The following is a 15068-nucleotide window of genomic DNA, read 5'->3' as shown; positions in this document are numbered from 1 at the left end:
CCTTTCTGAATGACTCATCAGGTATAGATGAGAGTTCATAGCTATTATAAACCACTGTGGGCAAGAACAGGTCCCACGGCCAGCGACGGACTCTGGAGACCAGAGAGGTAGAGAGAGAAGGAGAGGGACAAGGCACCCGGGGCGCAAGCAGCTGAGTAAAGGCTCCTGCTGGGGTGTGATGGAAACAGAGCTGGAGCAAACGGTCAAGGCCAGAAAGCACAGGACCTTTAAGGCCCAGCAAGATGGTCCGTGTGCCTTTTCCTGTAGGTAAAGGGGCGCTAAAGAGGAATTTTACACAGTGATGTAAGATAATGCAAGTACCACAACAATGTGAAAAGTGGTGAAGGAGGAGAGGGAAGTAGATGCAGCAGGGTAAGATGAAATAAAATAATATATATCACATGTATAGCGTATATTAGTCCTAATATCATTTCTGTAATCCTAGGACACAGTAATTTAATCGTGAAGTAAGGAGCGCTGGCTCCAGGGTGATGATGACAGAGAGAATCAATAAGGAGCAAGTTGGAGGACTGCGAATCAATACGATTTAGTGAGCATTTGAAACAAGGGAGCAGAGAAGAGCCAGCTGCGGTATCCCTCCTCGTACAAGATTCTTTACTCTTCATAATTTCCAGAGTCTATGCTTTGTCCTCAGTTAAGGATATGCATTTAGTCTGTATATTTTCTTTTATTTATGATCTAATTTAAAATTATATATTATTATTAATAATGTCAAAGTAATAGACTTCCCTTCCATCAGGGACGAGAGATTTACACAATACAATTCAAAAGATTTTTGAAGACAAATGACTCATAAATGCAGTCTCTATGGTCTCATGGTGATTTTAATGTCGTCAGACTCTTCTCCAATAAACAGAAGATTATTACTTCACTTTAAGATCAAGAGTTGAAGGGCTATAAAGTATGAGGTTATTTTAGAAGCACCATTAGAACACATAAGCATAAATTAAGCTTTGAGGCTTAAAACTGCCGGAGAAGAAGTATTCTGACTGCATGGAACACTATATATTCTTCATATTTTATCACTCTTAAAAACTTTTTGCTATGCCATCTTGACAGGGAATTATGGCAGAAAAACAGGAGTGAGAGTGGAAGAGGAAGGAAGAGTGGAGCAAAGTGTTTCCCTCTAACCACTGGGAGTGGCCAATTAGCCATTCATTCACTCAAGCACTTATTTCCTGATCTTCAGGAATTATGTTCTGTCAGTAAGAGATAAAGGGAAAATTAAATCATACAAGTGCCCTGAGGAATCTTAGGGTCTATTGGCTAAGACAGGTTAGTAAACCAAAATTTAAACGACATCCAAGAAGTGTTTGGGCGGCACCTGTGGCTCAGTGGGTAGGGCGCTGGCCCCATATACTGAGGGTGGTGGGTTTGAACCCAGCCCCAGCCAAGCTGCAACAAAAAAAAAAGCCGGGTGTTGTGGCAGATACCTGTAGTCCCAGTTACTTAGGAGGCTGAGGCAAGAGAGTTGCCTAAGCCCAGGAGTTGGAGGTTGCTGTGAGCTGTGATGCCACAGCACTCTACCGAGGGTGATAAAGTGAGACTCTGTCTCTAAAAAAAAAAAGACGACGACGAAGTGCTATAAATACTGTCTGCCCACAGGGTTGTGGGGCTGAAGCCAAAGGGAGTGGGTGGGAAGGGGAAGGAGGCAGAGGAGCCTGTGATGGCTCCCGGGAGGAAGTCCTCCTGATACTTGTCCTCCCACCCCTCACCTCTGGACCTTCTCTGCATTCAGGCTGCAAAACTTTTTTTTTTTTTATTTTATTTTTTTTAATACCTTTGGGAAGGAATCTGAGAGCAGAAAGAAGAGAAATTGGAATCCTTTCATGGACTTTGAGTCCTCAAAGCCAGACCCTCAGTGGAGGGATCTGCCTGCACGTCAGATGAGACAGAATGGGAAGTACATAAGAGCACAAGGCTCTGTTCCTGAAGTCTGAGAAAAAGGTCATGGCTTAGGGGAAGAAGAAGCATTCAAAGGGCTGCTCTGTGGGTAACAGTGAGGCCCTGTATCCGTCACGGCTGAGCCCTGAGAAATGGGGGACTATCAGCAGGAGGACCCTGGCCCTTGGCAGAGCCACGAAAAGAAGTGGCTTGAGGTGTTTATAAGGTAGCTGGTGACGGGGATCTTACACCTGCCTGGAGTTCAGGTGCCTCCATTTGGGGTAGATGATTCTCGAGGAACTAGAAGTGGCCTGGACAAAGCCAAGAGAGGGCAAGAGAGAGAAAAGAAAGAAACAGCTTCTAGAAATGAAGATGCCACAGGAACAGTGACAGGGAATAATGTGGTGCTGACTTCCTGGGTGTAACTGAGGACTGAGACGTAACAGGCATCTTAACACATGACAGTTTGCAGGGATGACACCAAAGCTGAAGGGGCCCGACTCTTTTTTTTTCTTTCTTTTTTTTTTTTTTATTAAATCATAGCTGTGTACATAGATATGATCATGGAGCATCATACACTCGATTCATAGACCATTTGACACATTTTCATCACAATGGTTAACATAGCCTTCCTGGCATTATCTCAGTTACTGTGCCAAGACATTATGCAGCCCGACTCTTCATGTTGAAAAAAATTCCCTTAAAACACAGATGCAACCCTAGGAAACCAGAGGCAGGGGCAGGCGAACCAGAAAAGGGCTGCAATTAAGTTTCTGCATCTAAGTGAATGGCATCTAGAAAAAATAACTTGAGTTTCAGAAAAATGAAATTACATCTTTGTCTCCATGATTTGTAGATCCAGATTCATGGTCACTATATTGATGGCATTTAGGTAGGGCCTGTGGGCTTAGGAAAAACGACAGGTCCTAGGCAAGCACTAATATTAGGCTTAAAGAGTATGGCATAGTGACTGGAAAAATGTCCAAGTAGCAGAATGAGTATAAGGGGGTGGTTAGCAGCAAGCAGGAGTGAAAAAAGTTTGGCAAAGGTCAGATCAGAAAGGGTCTCCTATTCCCTATGTAGGAATCATCAGTTTCTTCCAGAAGGTAATGGAAAAAAAAAAAAAACTGGAGGGATCTCATATAGAGAGGAACATTCAAAGACCACTCAGAAAACCACTGCTTAAGATGTCTAGGGAGTGGACTGGAGGAGGAGAGGGTTTGAAACAGGAGGACCAGTAGGAGGCTGGTCAGGAGCTCTCCGTGGCACTGGAGTTGGACAAAGAAGGGAACGTTGGAGAAAGGTGTGAGGTCTTTGTAATGTTGGATATCATGGAGGGAGAAAGGAGAAAGAGTTGGAGCTCAGAGTATTAGCACATTCTGGGATTCTGAGTAAAAGAAGATGAGAAATAATCTGACGAGGAAAACCTCAAGTTCTATTTCTGACTGTTTTAAATTTGCAGTGATTAGGTAAGATCAGGATGTCCAGTTCAGTGCCGGAATACAGGTCTGGATCTGAACAAAAAAGGTAGATTTGAGCTGCAGGTAACTTTTCTTATGAATTATAACCACTAAAAATAATAACAGAAGAAGTGGCCATGGTTAAGGTTCAAAGAAGGATGGAGTCCATGTGGGAGGCTAAAGATAACCACTCGAGAGCAAGAAAAATGATGTTTTTGAGCCCAAAGGAGGAGAGAAGTTTAAAAGTGAGGTCATCCTAAATGCTAGATGGGGAAAGAAATGAAGTGTGGTCATCAATATGGCCATTAAGTATGTGAAAGAGAGAGAAAGACTGGAGGGCCTCAGATGCCCAGGGACGCATCAGTCACACTCTGCTCTCCTATGACACTTACTGAGAAGGGAAGAAAAGACAAGAACCACAAGAAGCACTGGGTTGAGAGAGTTTCTTTGACACAGAAGAGAAGAGAACCTATTTCTATGCTGGGGAAGTAGCAGTAACAAGAAAGGTGCAGGTGAAAATAAAGGAGGAAAACTGATGCAGTTACTGGTGGGGGTGGGGTGGCCTGGAGCCTTACGGGGAGAACGTGCTCCCCTGCTCTGAGGTGGAAGGGAGGAGGAGGAGGGCAGCAAGGAAGGGACCTTTGTAGATCGGGGACAGGGAATCTATTTAACGCTGATTTTATTACTTGCTCTGCTAGGATGCCCCAAACCATCCCTGTCCTCACCCTTCCCACTCACTTCAATTAAATGACTCAGGGATGGCCACCCAGTCCAGGAACAGCAGAGCTGGGCTGGGATGCAGCTCTCCTGACCCTTAGTCAGCCTCAGGGAGAATGTTCCCTCTCATCAGCCTGTCCGTTCTGAATCCCAAAGAGCCATTTAGAGGGTGTCCAAGTAAGGGAACATCACACGCAGACCTAGGTGGCTCCATCAGGAACTCAACAGTGTTTGGGGAGGAGGAGAAAGACTGGCTGGATCCTTCTGTCCTCCCACTGCGGAGGTGAAGTGATCTTCCTTCATTGGCCTTTAGGACTCAATGAATCACCCTCTTTTCAGGTCATCTGTTCTTTGCTGATGCTTTCAAAGAATATTGAATGACCAATTTTGTCTTCTGTAGCTTTTAAGCCCAAACTACATTTTCTGAAGTGTGTGTATGTGTGTGTGTAAATCATGGCTATTTGCACAGGCCATTATGATTCATTATGGAAAATATATTCAATACTTATATCTGTGATCTAGAAACCTAAGGCAACAGAAAGGACGGCGATAGAAAAAGGAGACATAAAAACAGGAGGAGAATGGACCTGCCATCACACCCTGAGAACTCCTTGCTTTCCCGACTGTCCTGGTGTTCACTGCTGGATATGATACAAATTGTATCTTAAATACAAATGAGACTTCTTATTTTAAGAAAAACCATGGGAAAGTTTTACTTAGTATTTTTGGGAAAGCAAGAAATGAGCCGCTCGTTTATGTCTTTTGCTCCTAGTCTTTTCCTTCCATTGTATTTGCTTTAAATTGAAATGTATCAGCATAAAGTACATCACGGGTATAAACATGTCACAAAGGCAGGACAGACAACAAAAATAATGTCAAGACTCTTGATAGCAAATATTTGTCATGATTAAAGAAAGCAGACGTGAAACTTTAAAAAAAATTACTTTGTGGTATTATGGACTCCTACCTTGACTCCAAACAAGGGGGGCTTTTGCAGCAACTTCAATCCCAGCGTCTTGTCCTCCAGAATTTTATAACCATTAAATAAGGTCCACCATGTGAGGTTAGTAAATCTCAAAAGAAACTCAATAGACAGTGACAGCAACTGTCTTGTGGTTGACAGTTGGAATGGAATATGTGGAATATGTACAGAATCAGGTGCACATAAAGATTCTATCTAGCTGGATTCTTTGGGGGGACAAAACCATTATTTCATCCTGGTGCCCATTTAGAGGTGAACAATTCCACCTAATTCTGCCAATCACTTATATTTCTCTCTTTTTTACTTGATAACTACTCTTTTAAAAAAGCCACATGTAGACGGCTACAGAACAAGTTCTTACCTCTCCTGCAGTCCTATAGGCTTCATTTTGAAAGGAGAAGGGCAGACCGAGGTAGAGGTGGTAGCTTTGGTCTCAGGGGTGCATCGGCCTTGGGGGTCCACGACAACGTTCAGCACCCTGGGGGCCTGCTCAGGCTGGACCATGCTGTGGCCTGTCTTTGCCTCAGACTGTGCTGGCTGTAATGTGATGGGCGACAGGTGGATTTCCTGGTTTTTCTCTTTATCTTGTCTCAGGGAAAGCTGAAATCTTTCTTTTAATCTGTAAAGAATCTACAGAAGGAGATATAAAAGATTCCCGTCACATTTCCTCGCACTAAACAACAGAGTCTGTTCTCCTAATCTAGGAGATAAAGCAAAGTTTTAATGATAAAGTAAGCCAAAGCTTCTAGGTTTTGTGGTATTGAGATTTCTCTCAAGATGATATACTTGGTATTCATTTATTTTTATTTTTATTTTATATTTATTCATTTTTTTGGCTTATAACTCTACTACAACATTCATTGCACTCTGCATTTTTTTTAAATTTCAGATTGATATGAGGGTACAGATGTTCAGGTTACACTGTTTTCATTTCTAAGGTAAAGTCCAAGTTGTAGTTGAGTCCTCAGCCGGGGGCTATTGAACACCCCCACACTGTGCACATCAGGTGAGCACCTGCCCATCACCCTCCTCTCTCACTGCTCTCCCCTCCCACTCACCAGAATATAAGTATGTTTTTCTTTCCTGTGGATGTGTAGTAGTTTCACATTGGTTTCATTTTAGTATTGAGTACATTGAATACTTTTTTCTATTCTTATGATATTTTACTAAGAGGAGTTATACTTGGTATTTCTAATAACACTGCATATACACACAGATATGTGTATACATGAATCTGTTCCTCAAAGATATATTCAAAAGCAAACTTAGCCAATTTTATGAAAATTCCAGATGTCAGTTTGATCACATGGGGACTCGTACTTAAAATGACTGGAATGGTAGGCTCACGGAAGGAATGGCCATGGAACAAGGGCCTGTGACTCCATGGAAATGCAGATCTGCATCTGATATGGCATGAAAGAAAGAAGTCTTGCAGACATCAGTGAAAGAACAGTTATGCCATAAAGCCATAATTTCTTATGTTGGTAAATATCTGCACTAGTTGATAGTCATATATCAACTTGAATTATCTGGTAAATACTTCACAAAACTAAATTTAGAGCACCTATCAAAGAATAATTTGGACAACCAGAATTTTCTTTCTTATTCCTTTTTCCCCTTAAATTTTAATGAGTGTAGAAAAAGGAAAAGCATCATTTTCTTTCATTCTCAGAGCTTTTTCTATGACTAACTTAATTGATAAATGATAGGACCATCTCTTTTAAACTTTTAAAAGAAGTGAGGTGACTTTGCTGGCACACTTCACAGACCAAATTATGAGGTAAACAAGGTATTTGGGGTTCCTTTCTAGAACCGTTTTCATCCTTCTTTTGATGTTAACTTCTCTCCTCCAACTCCCGAAGATGCTAGATGTCCTGGTGTTTCTTCAGGTCTGGTCTCAGGAAGTGACTTGGTAAGTTAATTCACATGAACAGGCGACTTAATCCATTACCTGCCATTATCTTCTGGTATACAGCCCTGATGATATTTGTATCTTAAAGTTTTAAGCCAATTGAACTCCACTGGTAATGTTATTTTAGGAGGACAGGGTGCTTTGCAATAATGTTTAGTCTAGTTAGGACAGTGGTTCTCAACCTTCCTAATGCTGCAACCCTTTAATTCTTGTGGGTCGCGACCCATAGGTTGAGAACTGCTGAGTTAGAAGGTGAATTCTGTCTTCAGAGTTCCTTTAAATCCTAGTAATCTTTATATTTTAAATCTCCTGAAAAGATACAAAGTCTAAATATACATAGTTCTCTTGTTAAAGTATGATAAACAGAAAAAAAATTAGGGAAGAATTTGTCTGAAATTGTAAAGGAAATAAAAACCTTTGACTTTTTTTCAGGCCAATTTTAAAAATATTTGTCCAGTATTCTCAAAATAATATTTGGAAAAAAGTCTATTTATCCAAGTAAAATTATAAAAAATAACCGGAATAAAATAAAAACACAACACTCTAAAGATACAAAGCTATCAGACAGATGTAAAAAAATCTAAAGAACTGAAAACTCAGTAGCAAGATGTAAATCTTTTTTTTGCAAGCAATAAAGAACAGAATTGTCAATGAAGAAAATATAATCAGTGGTATATAAGGTAAACATGAGACTACCTGGAATGTGGAACAAAAGAATAAAAAGAAGAATATAAAAACAAGAGAAAATATAGGATGTCAGAGAAGAGTCACTGTAAATGATAAACTAGAATGAATGAAAGGGAAGCAATCATTCAAAATGATTTTTCAGTGCTAACTTTGTGTCATGTGTTGTGAAAAGTACAGCGTGTTTCACTATGAACAGAACAGACTGCCTCCTGTTTTTATGGAATTTAGGGGTATGGAATGAGAGACGTTCTTAAGTTAAAACAACAAAAAAAGAAATCCCAACAATGTATGTCAATTGAAATAAGCAGAGTAACTGTGAGAAGAAAATGGAAAACATAACAATTTGTTCATAGCTTTGAGGAAAAAAGTCTATTTCAAAAGATGCATGAATTTTATACCCAGATAAACTGACATTTATGTATATGAAGCCAACAGAAAGAACTTCTCTAATGTACAAGGTCTCGGAAAATACACTACCCAGGTCTCTTCCTAAAAAGTATTTACCTGAAGGTATACTCCCAGGTATGAAAAGATGACTCAAAATTAAAAGCTCAAGAACTAGAAATTGTGATATAAAAAGCAGCTTTTGTTTTTCATTGAAATACAGAGTGAAAACTGAGTTTAATTATGTCTCAGGACCAACATCCCAAATTACAGTAACAAAAAAGAAGGCTGGGGAAGGGCAGAGAGGTAAAAAAATAGGGGTGAACATATGCTAAGCTACTTTTTATTATTTTTTAAATTTTATTTATTTATTTATTAGAGACAGAGTCTCACTCTGTTGCCAAGGCCAAGTGGTATGGCATTGGAGTACCTCATAGCAACCTTAAACTCCTGGGTTCAAATGATCCTCCTGCCTCAGCCTCCCAAGTAGCTGGGACTATATGTGCCCACCACAACACTTGGCTCATTCTGTTTTTTAGTAGAGATGGGGTCTCACTCTTGCTTAGGCTGTTCACAAACTCCTGAGCTCAAGCAATCCTCCTCCCATAGCCTCCCACAGTGTTAGGATTACAGGTATGAGCCACTATGCCTGTTCTAAACTATTTTTTAATTAGAGATACTGAGGGAATCAGTTAGGTCTTTCCAGCCTCATTACAAATTAAGGAAACTGAGGTCTGGGCAAGGAACCTGCTTCTCAGAAGTGCACAATTAGCTCTGGCAAAGCCCAGCCCTGACTTGCAGCCTCCGCACTTTCTACCCTCTCCCACACTCGACACAAACCCACCAACTCTAAGAACACGATGTTTGCAGATTGAAAGAAGCTCTCCTTAAGGAAAGACTATGCATCTATGAGGTAAAACTAGAAATGCATTTAATACATTGTGCTTTGGGAGATGAAAGAGAATTCTTACTGTCTTTTATGTAAATTCACTTTCTCATAACCTGGAAACTTCTATGATGGTGGTATCCATTGACTCTTGTAGGGTAAAATGGAATTTCACATTTTGAAAAATAATGGAGTCATAACATTCCCTTGACAAATATTACTGAATAAGAAAAAGCTGTCTAATACAAAGTGGCAAGTCTTCCTACCATTAATACAGCTACTTTCAAACAAAGTATACTGCGGTTTCCTTAAGCTCTATACCAGAATCTCCTGGCCTTTTGGCTCTTGGAGCAGCACCATAGCAGTTGCAAGAACAAACACCTCAGAAAAGGCAGCAAGAGGGAGCCAAGAAGAAGAAGAAAGTGGCTGACCCTTTTTCTAAGATATTGCTATGAAATATTGCTGTCACGTGAAAGCACTTACCTGGCTGAATTAAGAAATACTTGTCAGTGGGACTAATTGCCCAAACTTGCATCTAACTCCCTCAGGATTCTGTGTGTAAAGCGAGAGTTGCTGGACTGCAAGATGATGAATTTGTATTAACTGAGGATGTTCTGGGCAAAAATTGCCCAACCAGTCTCCATGGCATGGACCTTGCCCCTGACAGGGTGTGTTTCGTTTATTCCATGCTCAGAAAACGGCCAGCCCATGACTGAAGCTTGCATTGATGTCAAGATTACCAACAGTTATTTGCTTCATTGGTTCTGTGCTGGTTTTACTAAAACATGGAACAATATTTAGATGTGAAGAGAATAGAATATACAGAAAATATATTCTCAGAATATAGTTTAGCAAATGCAACAATCAGATACAGTGAGCATGAATGACTTGAAAGAAGCGGTAAGTTGATTCTGGACAGCACAGGAGAAGACAGAAAAACCTTGCCAACCTATCTATCCTCTCCATGGTGTTTCTATCAGGAAGATACAAATACTGGAGGACCCAAATTTGAATCGGGAACACTCTCGAAGCTTTGTGGTGAAGGAAGGCAGCAGTTCTGGAGAAGCTAAGGGCATGAGAGGTGCCAAACTGAATGAGCTGATGGATAAGAACCATCAGTCCAAGAATCGATTTAAAACTTAGACTTAATAGTGACAAAGAGAAAGTCCCATTTGGGGGAAAACAGGGTACAAAGCAGCAAAGCTGGACACCGCTATCCTGCACCCAGGACCTACAGATAGAAAGCAGCAAAGCTGGACACCTCTATCCCACACCCAGGAACTACAGATAGAAAGCAGCAAAGCTGGACACCACTATCCCGCACGCAGGACCTACAGATAGAAAGCAGCAAAGCTGGACACCTCTATCCCGCACACAGGACCTACAGATAGAAAGCAGCAAAGATGGACACCTCTATCCCACACCCAGGACCTATGGGTAGAAGGCAGCAAAGCTGGACACCTCTATCCCACACCCAGGACCTACATATAGAAAGCAGCAAAGCTGGACACCTCTATCACCCACCCAGGACCTACAGATAGAAAGCAGCAAAGCTGTACACCTCTATCCCACACCCAGAACCTACAGATAGAAAGCAGAAAAGCTGGACACCTCCATCACACACCCAGAACCTACAGATAGAAAGCAGGAAACTTGGACACCTCTATCCCACACCCAGGACCTACAGATAGAAAGGAGCAAAGATGGACACCTCTATCCGGCACTCAGGACCTACAGATAGAAAGCAGCAAAGATGGACACCTCGATCCTGCACCCAGGACCTATGGGTAGAAGGCAGCAAAGCTGGACACCTCTATCCCACACCCAGGACCTACAGATAGAAAGCAGCAAAGATGGACACCTCTATCCCACACCCAGGATCTATGGGTGGAAGGCAGCAAAGCTGGACACCTCTATCCCACACCCAGGACCTACGGGTAGAAAGCAGCAAAGCTGGACACCTCTATCCCACACCCAGGACCTACAGATAGAAAGCAGCAAAGCTGGACACCTCTATCCCACACCCAGGACCTACGGGTAGAAAGCAGCAAATCTGGACACCTCTATCCCACACCCAGGACCTACGGGTAGAAAGCAGCAAAGCTGGACACCTCTATCCCACACCCAGGACCTACAGGTAGAAAACAGCAAAGATGGACACCTCTATCCCACACCCAGGACCTACGGGTAGAAGGCAGCAAAGCTGGACACCTCTATCCCACACCCAGGACCTATGGGTAGAAAACAGCAAAGCTGGACACCTCTATCCCACACCCAGGACCTACATATAGAAAGCAGCAAAGCTGGACACCTCTATCCCACACCCAGGACCTACAGATAGAAAGCAGCAAAGCTGGACACTTCTATCCTGCACCCAGGACCTATGGGTAGAAAGCAGCAAAGCTGGACACCTCTATCCAACACCCAGGACCTACAGATAGAAAGCAGCAAAGCTGGACACCTCTATCCTGCACCCCGGACCTATGGGTAGAAAGCAGCAAAGCTGGACACCTCTATCCCACACCCAGGACCTACAGATAGAAAGCAGGAAAGCTGGACACCTCTATCCCACACGCAGGACCTACAGATAGAAAGCAGCAAAGCTGGACACCTCTATCCTGCACCCAGGACATATGGGTAGAAAGCAGCAAAGCTGGACACCTCTATCCAACACCCAGGACCTACAGATAGAAAGCAGCAAAGCTGGACACCTCTATCCTGCACCCAGGACCTATGGGTAGAAAGCAGCAAAGCTGGACGCCTCTATCCCACACCCAGGACCTACAGACAGAAAGCAGTAAAGCTGGACACCTCTATCCAGCACCCAGGACCTACAGATAGAAAGCAGCAAAGATGGACACCTCGATCCTGCACCCAGGACCTATGGGTAGAAGGCAGCAAAGCTGGACACCTCTATCCCACACCCAGGACCAACGGGTACAAGGCAGCAAAGCTGGACGCCTCTATCCCACACCCAGGACCTACAGATAGAAAGCAGCAAAGCTGGACACCACTATCCCACACCCAGGACCTACGGGTAGAAGGCAGCAAAGCTGGATACCTCTATCCCACACCCAGGACCTACAGGTAGAAGGCAGCAAAGCTGGACACCTCTATCCCACACCCAGGACCTACGGGTACAAGGCAGCAAAGCTGGACACCTCTATCCCACACCCAGGACCTACGGGAAGAAGGCAGCAAAGCTGGACACCTCTATCCCCCACCCAGGACCTACAGATAGAAAGCAGCAAAGCTGGACACCTTTATCCCACACCCATGACCTACAGATAGAAAGCAGCAAAGTTGGACACCTCTATCCGGCACCCAGGACCTACAGATAGAAAGCAGCAAAGATGGACACTTCGATCCTGCACCCAGGACCTATGGGTAGAAGGCAGCAAAGCTGGACACCTCTATCCCACACCCAGGACCTACGGGTACAAGGCAGCAAAGCTGGACACCTCTATCCCACACCCAGGACCTACGGGTAGAAGGCAGCAAAGCTGGACACCTCTATCACACACCCAGGACCTACAGATAGAAAAGAGCAAAGCTGGACACCTCTATCCCACACCCAGGACCTACAGATAGAAAACAGCAAAGCTGGACACCTCTATCCCACACCCAGGACCTACAGATAGAAAGCAGCAAAGCTGGACACCTCTATCCCGCACCCAGGACCTACAGATAGAAAGCAGCATAGCTGGACACCTCTATCCAACACCCAGGACCTACAGATAGAAAGCAGCAAAGCTGGACACCTCTATCCCGCACCCAGGACCTACAGATAGAAAGTAGCAAAGCTGGACACCTCTATCCCACACCCAGGACCTACAGATAGAAAGCTGCAAAGCTGGACACCTCTATCCAGCACCCAGGACCTATGGGTAGAAAGCAGCAAAGCTGGACACCTCTATCCTGCACCCAGGACCTACAGATAGGAAGTAGCAAAGATGGACACCTTGATCCTGCACCCAGGACCTATGGGTAGAAGGCAGCAAAGCTGGACACCTCTATCCCACACCCAGGACCTACAGATAGAAAGCAGCAAAGCTGGACACCTCTATCCAGCACCCAGGACCTATGGGTAGAAAGCAGCAAAGCTGGACACCTCTATCCTGCACCCAGGACCTACAGATAGAAAGTAGCAAAGATGGACACCTCGATCCTGCACCCAGGACCTATGGGTAGAAGGCAGCAAAGCTGGACACCTCTATCCCGCACCCAGGACCTACAGATAGAAAGCAGCAAAGCTGGACAACTCTATCCCACACCCAGGACCTACAGATAGAAAGCAGCAAAGCTGGACAACTCTATCCCACACCCAGGACCTACAGATAGAAAGCAGCAAAGCTGGACAACTCTATCCCACACCCAGGACCTACAGATAGAAAGCAGCAAAGCTGGACAACTCTATCCCACACCCAGGACCTACAGATAGAAAGCAGCAAAGCTGGACACCTCCATTCCGCACCCAGGACCTACAGATAGAAAGTAGCAAAGATGGACACCTCTATCCCGCACCCAGGACCTATGGGTAGAAGGCAGCAAAGGTGGACACCTCTATCTCGCACCCAGGACCTACAGATAGAAAGCAGCAAAGCTGGACACCTCCATTCCGCACCCAGGACCTACAGATAGAAAATAGCAAAGCTGGACACCTCTATGCAACACCCAGGACCTACAGATAGAAAGCAGCAAAGCTGGACAACTCTATCCCACACCCAGGACCTACAGATAGAAAGCAGCAAAGCTGGACACCTCCATTCCGCACCCAGGACCTGCACTTTCACTTCTGTGCTTATTCTCTTTTCTCATCAGACTCATAGTGAACTGTGTCACTACCACTCTGTAAAAACCTGACCTATACTAGAACCGTACCAGTCAGATGGTACATATATGTCTTACACTTATGTTAAGGTAAACACATAACCACTATATGGCAATGCAATAGAATTTAAGTTTTTTGTTTTTGTTTTTGTTTTGAGACAGAGTTTCACTTTGTCACTCTGGGTAGAGTGCCATGTCCTCAGCCTAGCTCACAGGAACCTCAAACTCCTGGGTTTGAACAATCCTCCTGCCTTAGCCTCCAGAGTAGCTAGGACTACAGATACCTGCCCCAACACCCGGCTAATTTGTCTATTTTTAGTAGAGTTGGAGGTCTGGCCTCAAACTGCTGAGGCCAAGGGATCCTCTGGTCTTGGCCTCCAGGAGTGCTATGTTTGCAGCCACTCCAGACGATGTGATTTTTTTTTTTATTCATAAAGACATTATTTTCCTGAATGAAGAAATGAACAAATATATCTGCCCCTTTACAAAAATATAGTGGAGGATAATATATTGTACTTTCTAAGTTCCTCACATCTAAATATAACATGCATATAAGAATATTTGCCTACTTGTTTACATTTGGATTTTGTTTACATTTTGGATTTTGGAGAAACGATGAAAACAAGAAAACCACGGAAATATTTACCTTCTCAATTGTTTTTGCCAAGTCCATTTTATGATCATATTAGCACAAAACCAGGCCTAATGAGTCCATTTTTACTATTCATAGGTAGAGCCTATGTTTCTGATGAGAAACCTTTGTAATACATTTTATGGTCAGTCATCTGTTTACTTCATCTCAGTCAGAGGTCAACTTTACCAGCCATCCCTGGGCAGTACGTCTACAGATTCTACATCTTTACTTAGGGGAAAGCAGAACCTGCAGAATGTATAATGTGTATAAGACTCTGTTTAAAAATACTCAAGAGATTGGACTGTCTGAAAAAATGGAGGAGTATGGAAGAGACTGATTTTTGGCAGTCGGGCAGTAGTCATGGAATTAAGCTGAAAGGCAGTGGCCTCAAGTGGCAGGGGTTCTGCCCTCCAGGGGACATTGGCCATTCCTGGAGATGTTTTTGGTTGTTACAGTTAGAGGCGCTGAGGAAGAGAGGGAGGGGGGCCGCTGGCATCTGGTGGGCAGAGTCAGGGGAGCTGCCCTGCAGGGCACAGGAAGGACCCCCTCCCTCCCAGATATATAGTCCCAAATGTCATTAGTGCTGCTTTTGAGAAACCCTGGTGTACAGGATTTTAAGAACCTTTTGTTAGAATCTCCTTATTTCACGTTTAAGCCCAGAGCAGTGAAAT

General features: G+C 43.6%; 1 protein-coding gene across 3 annotated transcripts in view; it reads right to left on the bottom strand.

The window, feature by feature from the left end:
- The window catches only part of PTPRR (protein tyrosine phosphatase receptor type R), a 335309-nt gene that overhangs the window by 125209 nt on the left and 195032 nt on the right, over window positions 1–15068 (bottom strand). For all 3 annotated transcript variants that reach the window (XM_053583630.1, XM_053583629.1, XM_053583631.1), the window contains one exon: window positions 5426–5694. In XM_053583630.1, coding sequence (XP_053439605.1) covers window positions 5426–5694 — 269 coding nt within the window. The remainder of the gene's footprint in view (window positions 1–5425; window positions 5695–15068) is intronic.

This window comes from Nycticebus coucang, chromosome 3, assembly GCF_027406575.1.
Source record: "Nycticebus coucang isolate mNycCou1 chromosome 3, mNycCou1.pri, whole genome shotgun sequence".
Lineage (NCBI taxonomy): Eukaryota > Metazoa > Chordata > Mammalia > Primates > Lorisidae > Nycticebus > Nycticebus coucang.
This window is presented reverse-complemented; position numbering and strand designations above follow the sequence as displayed.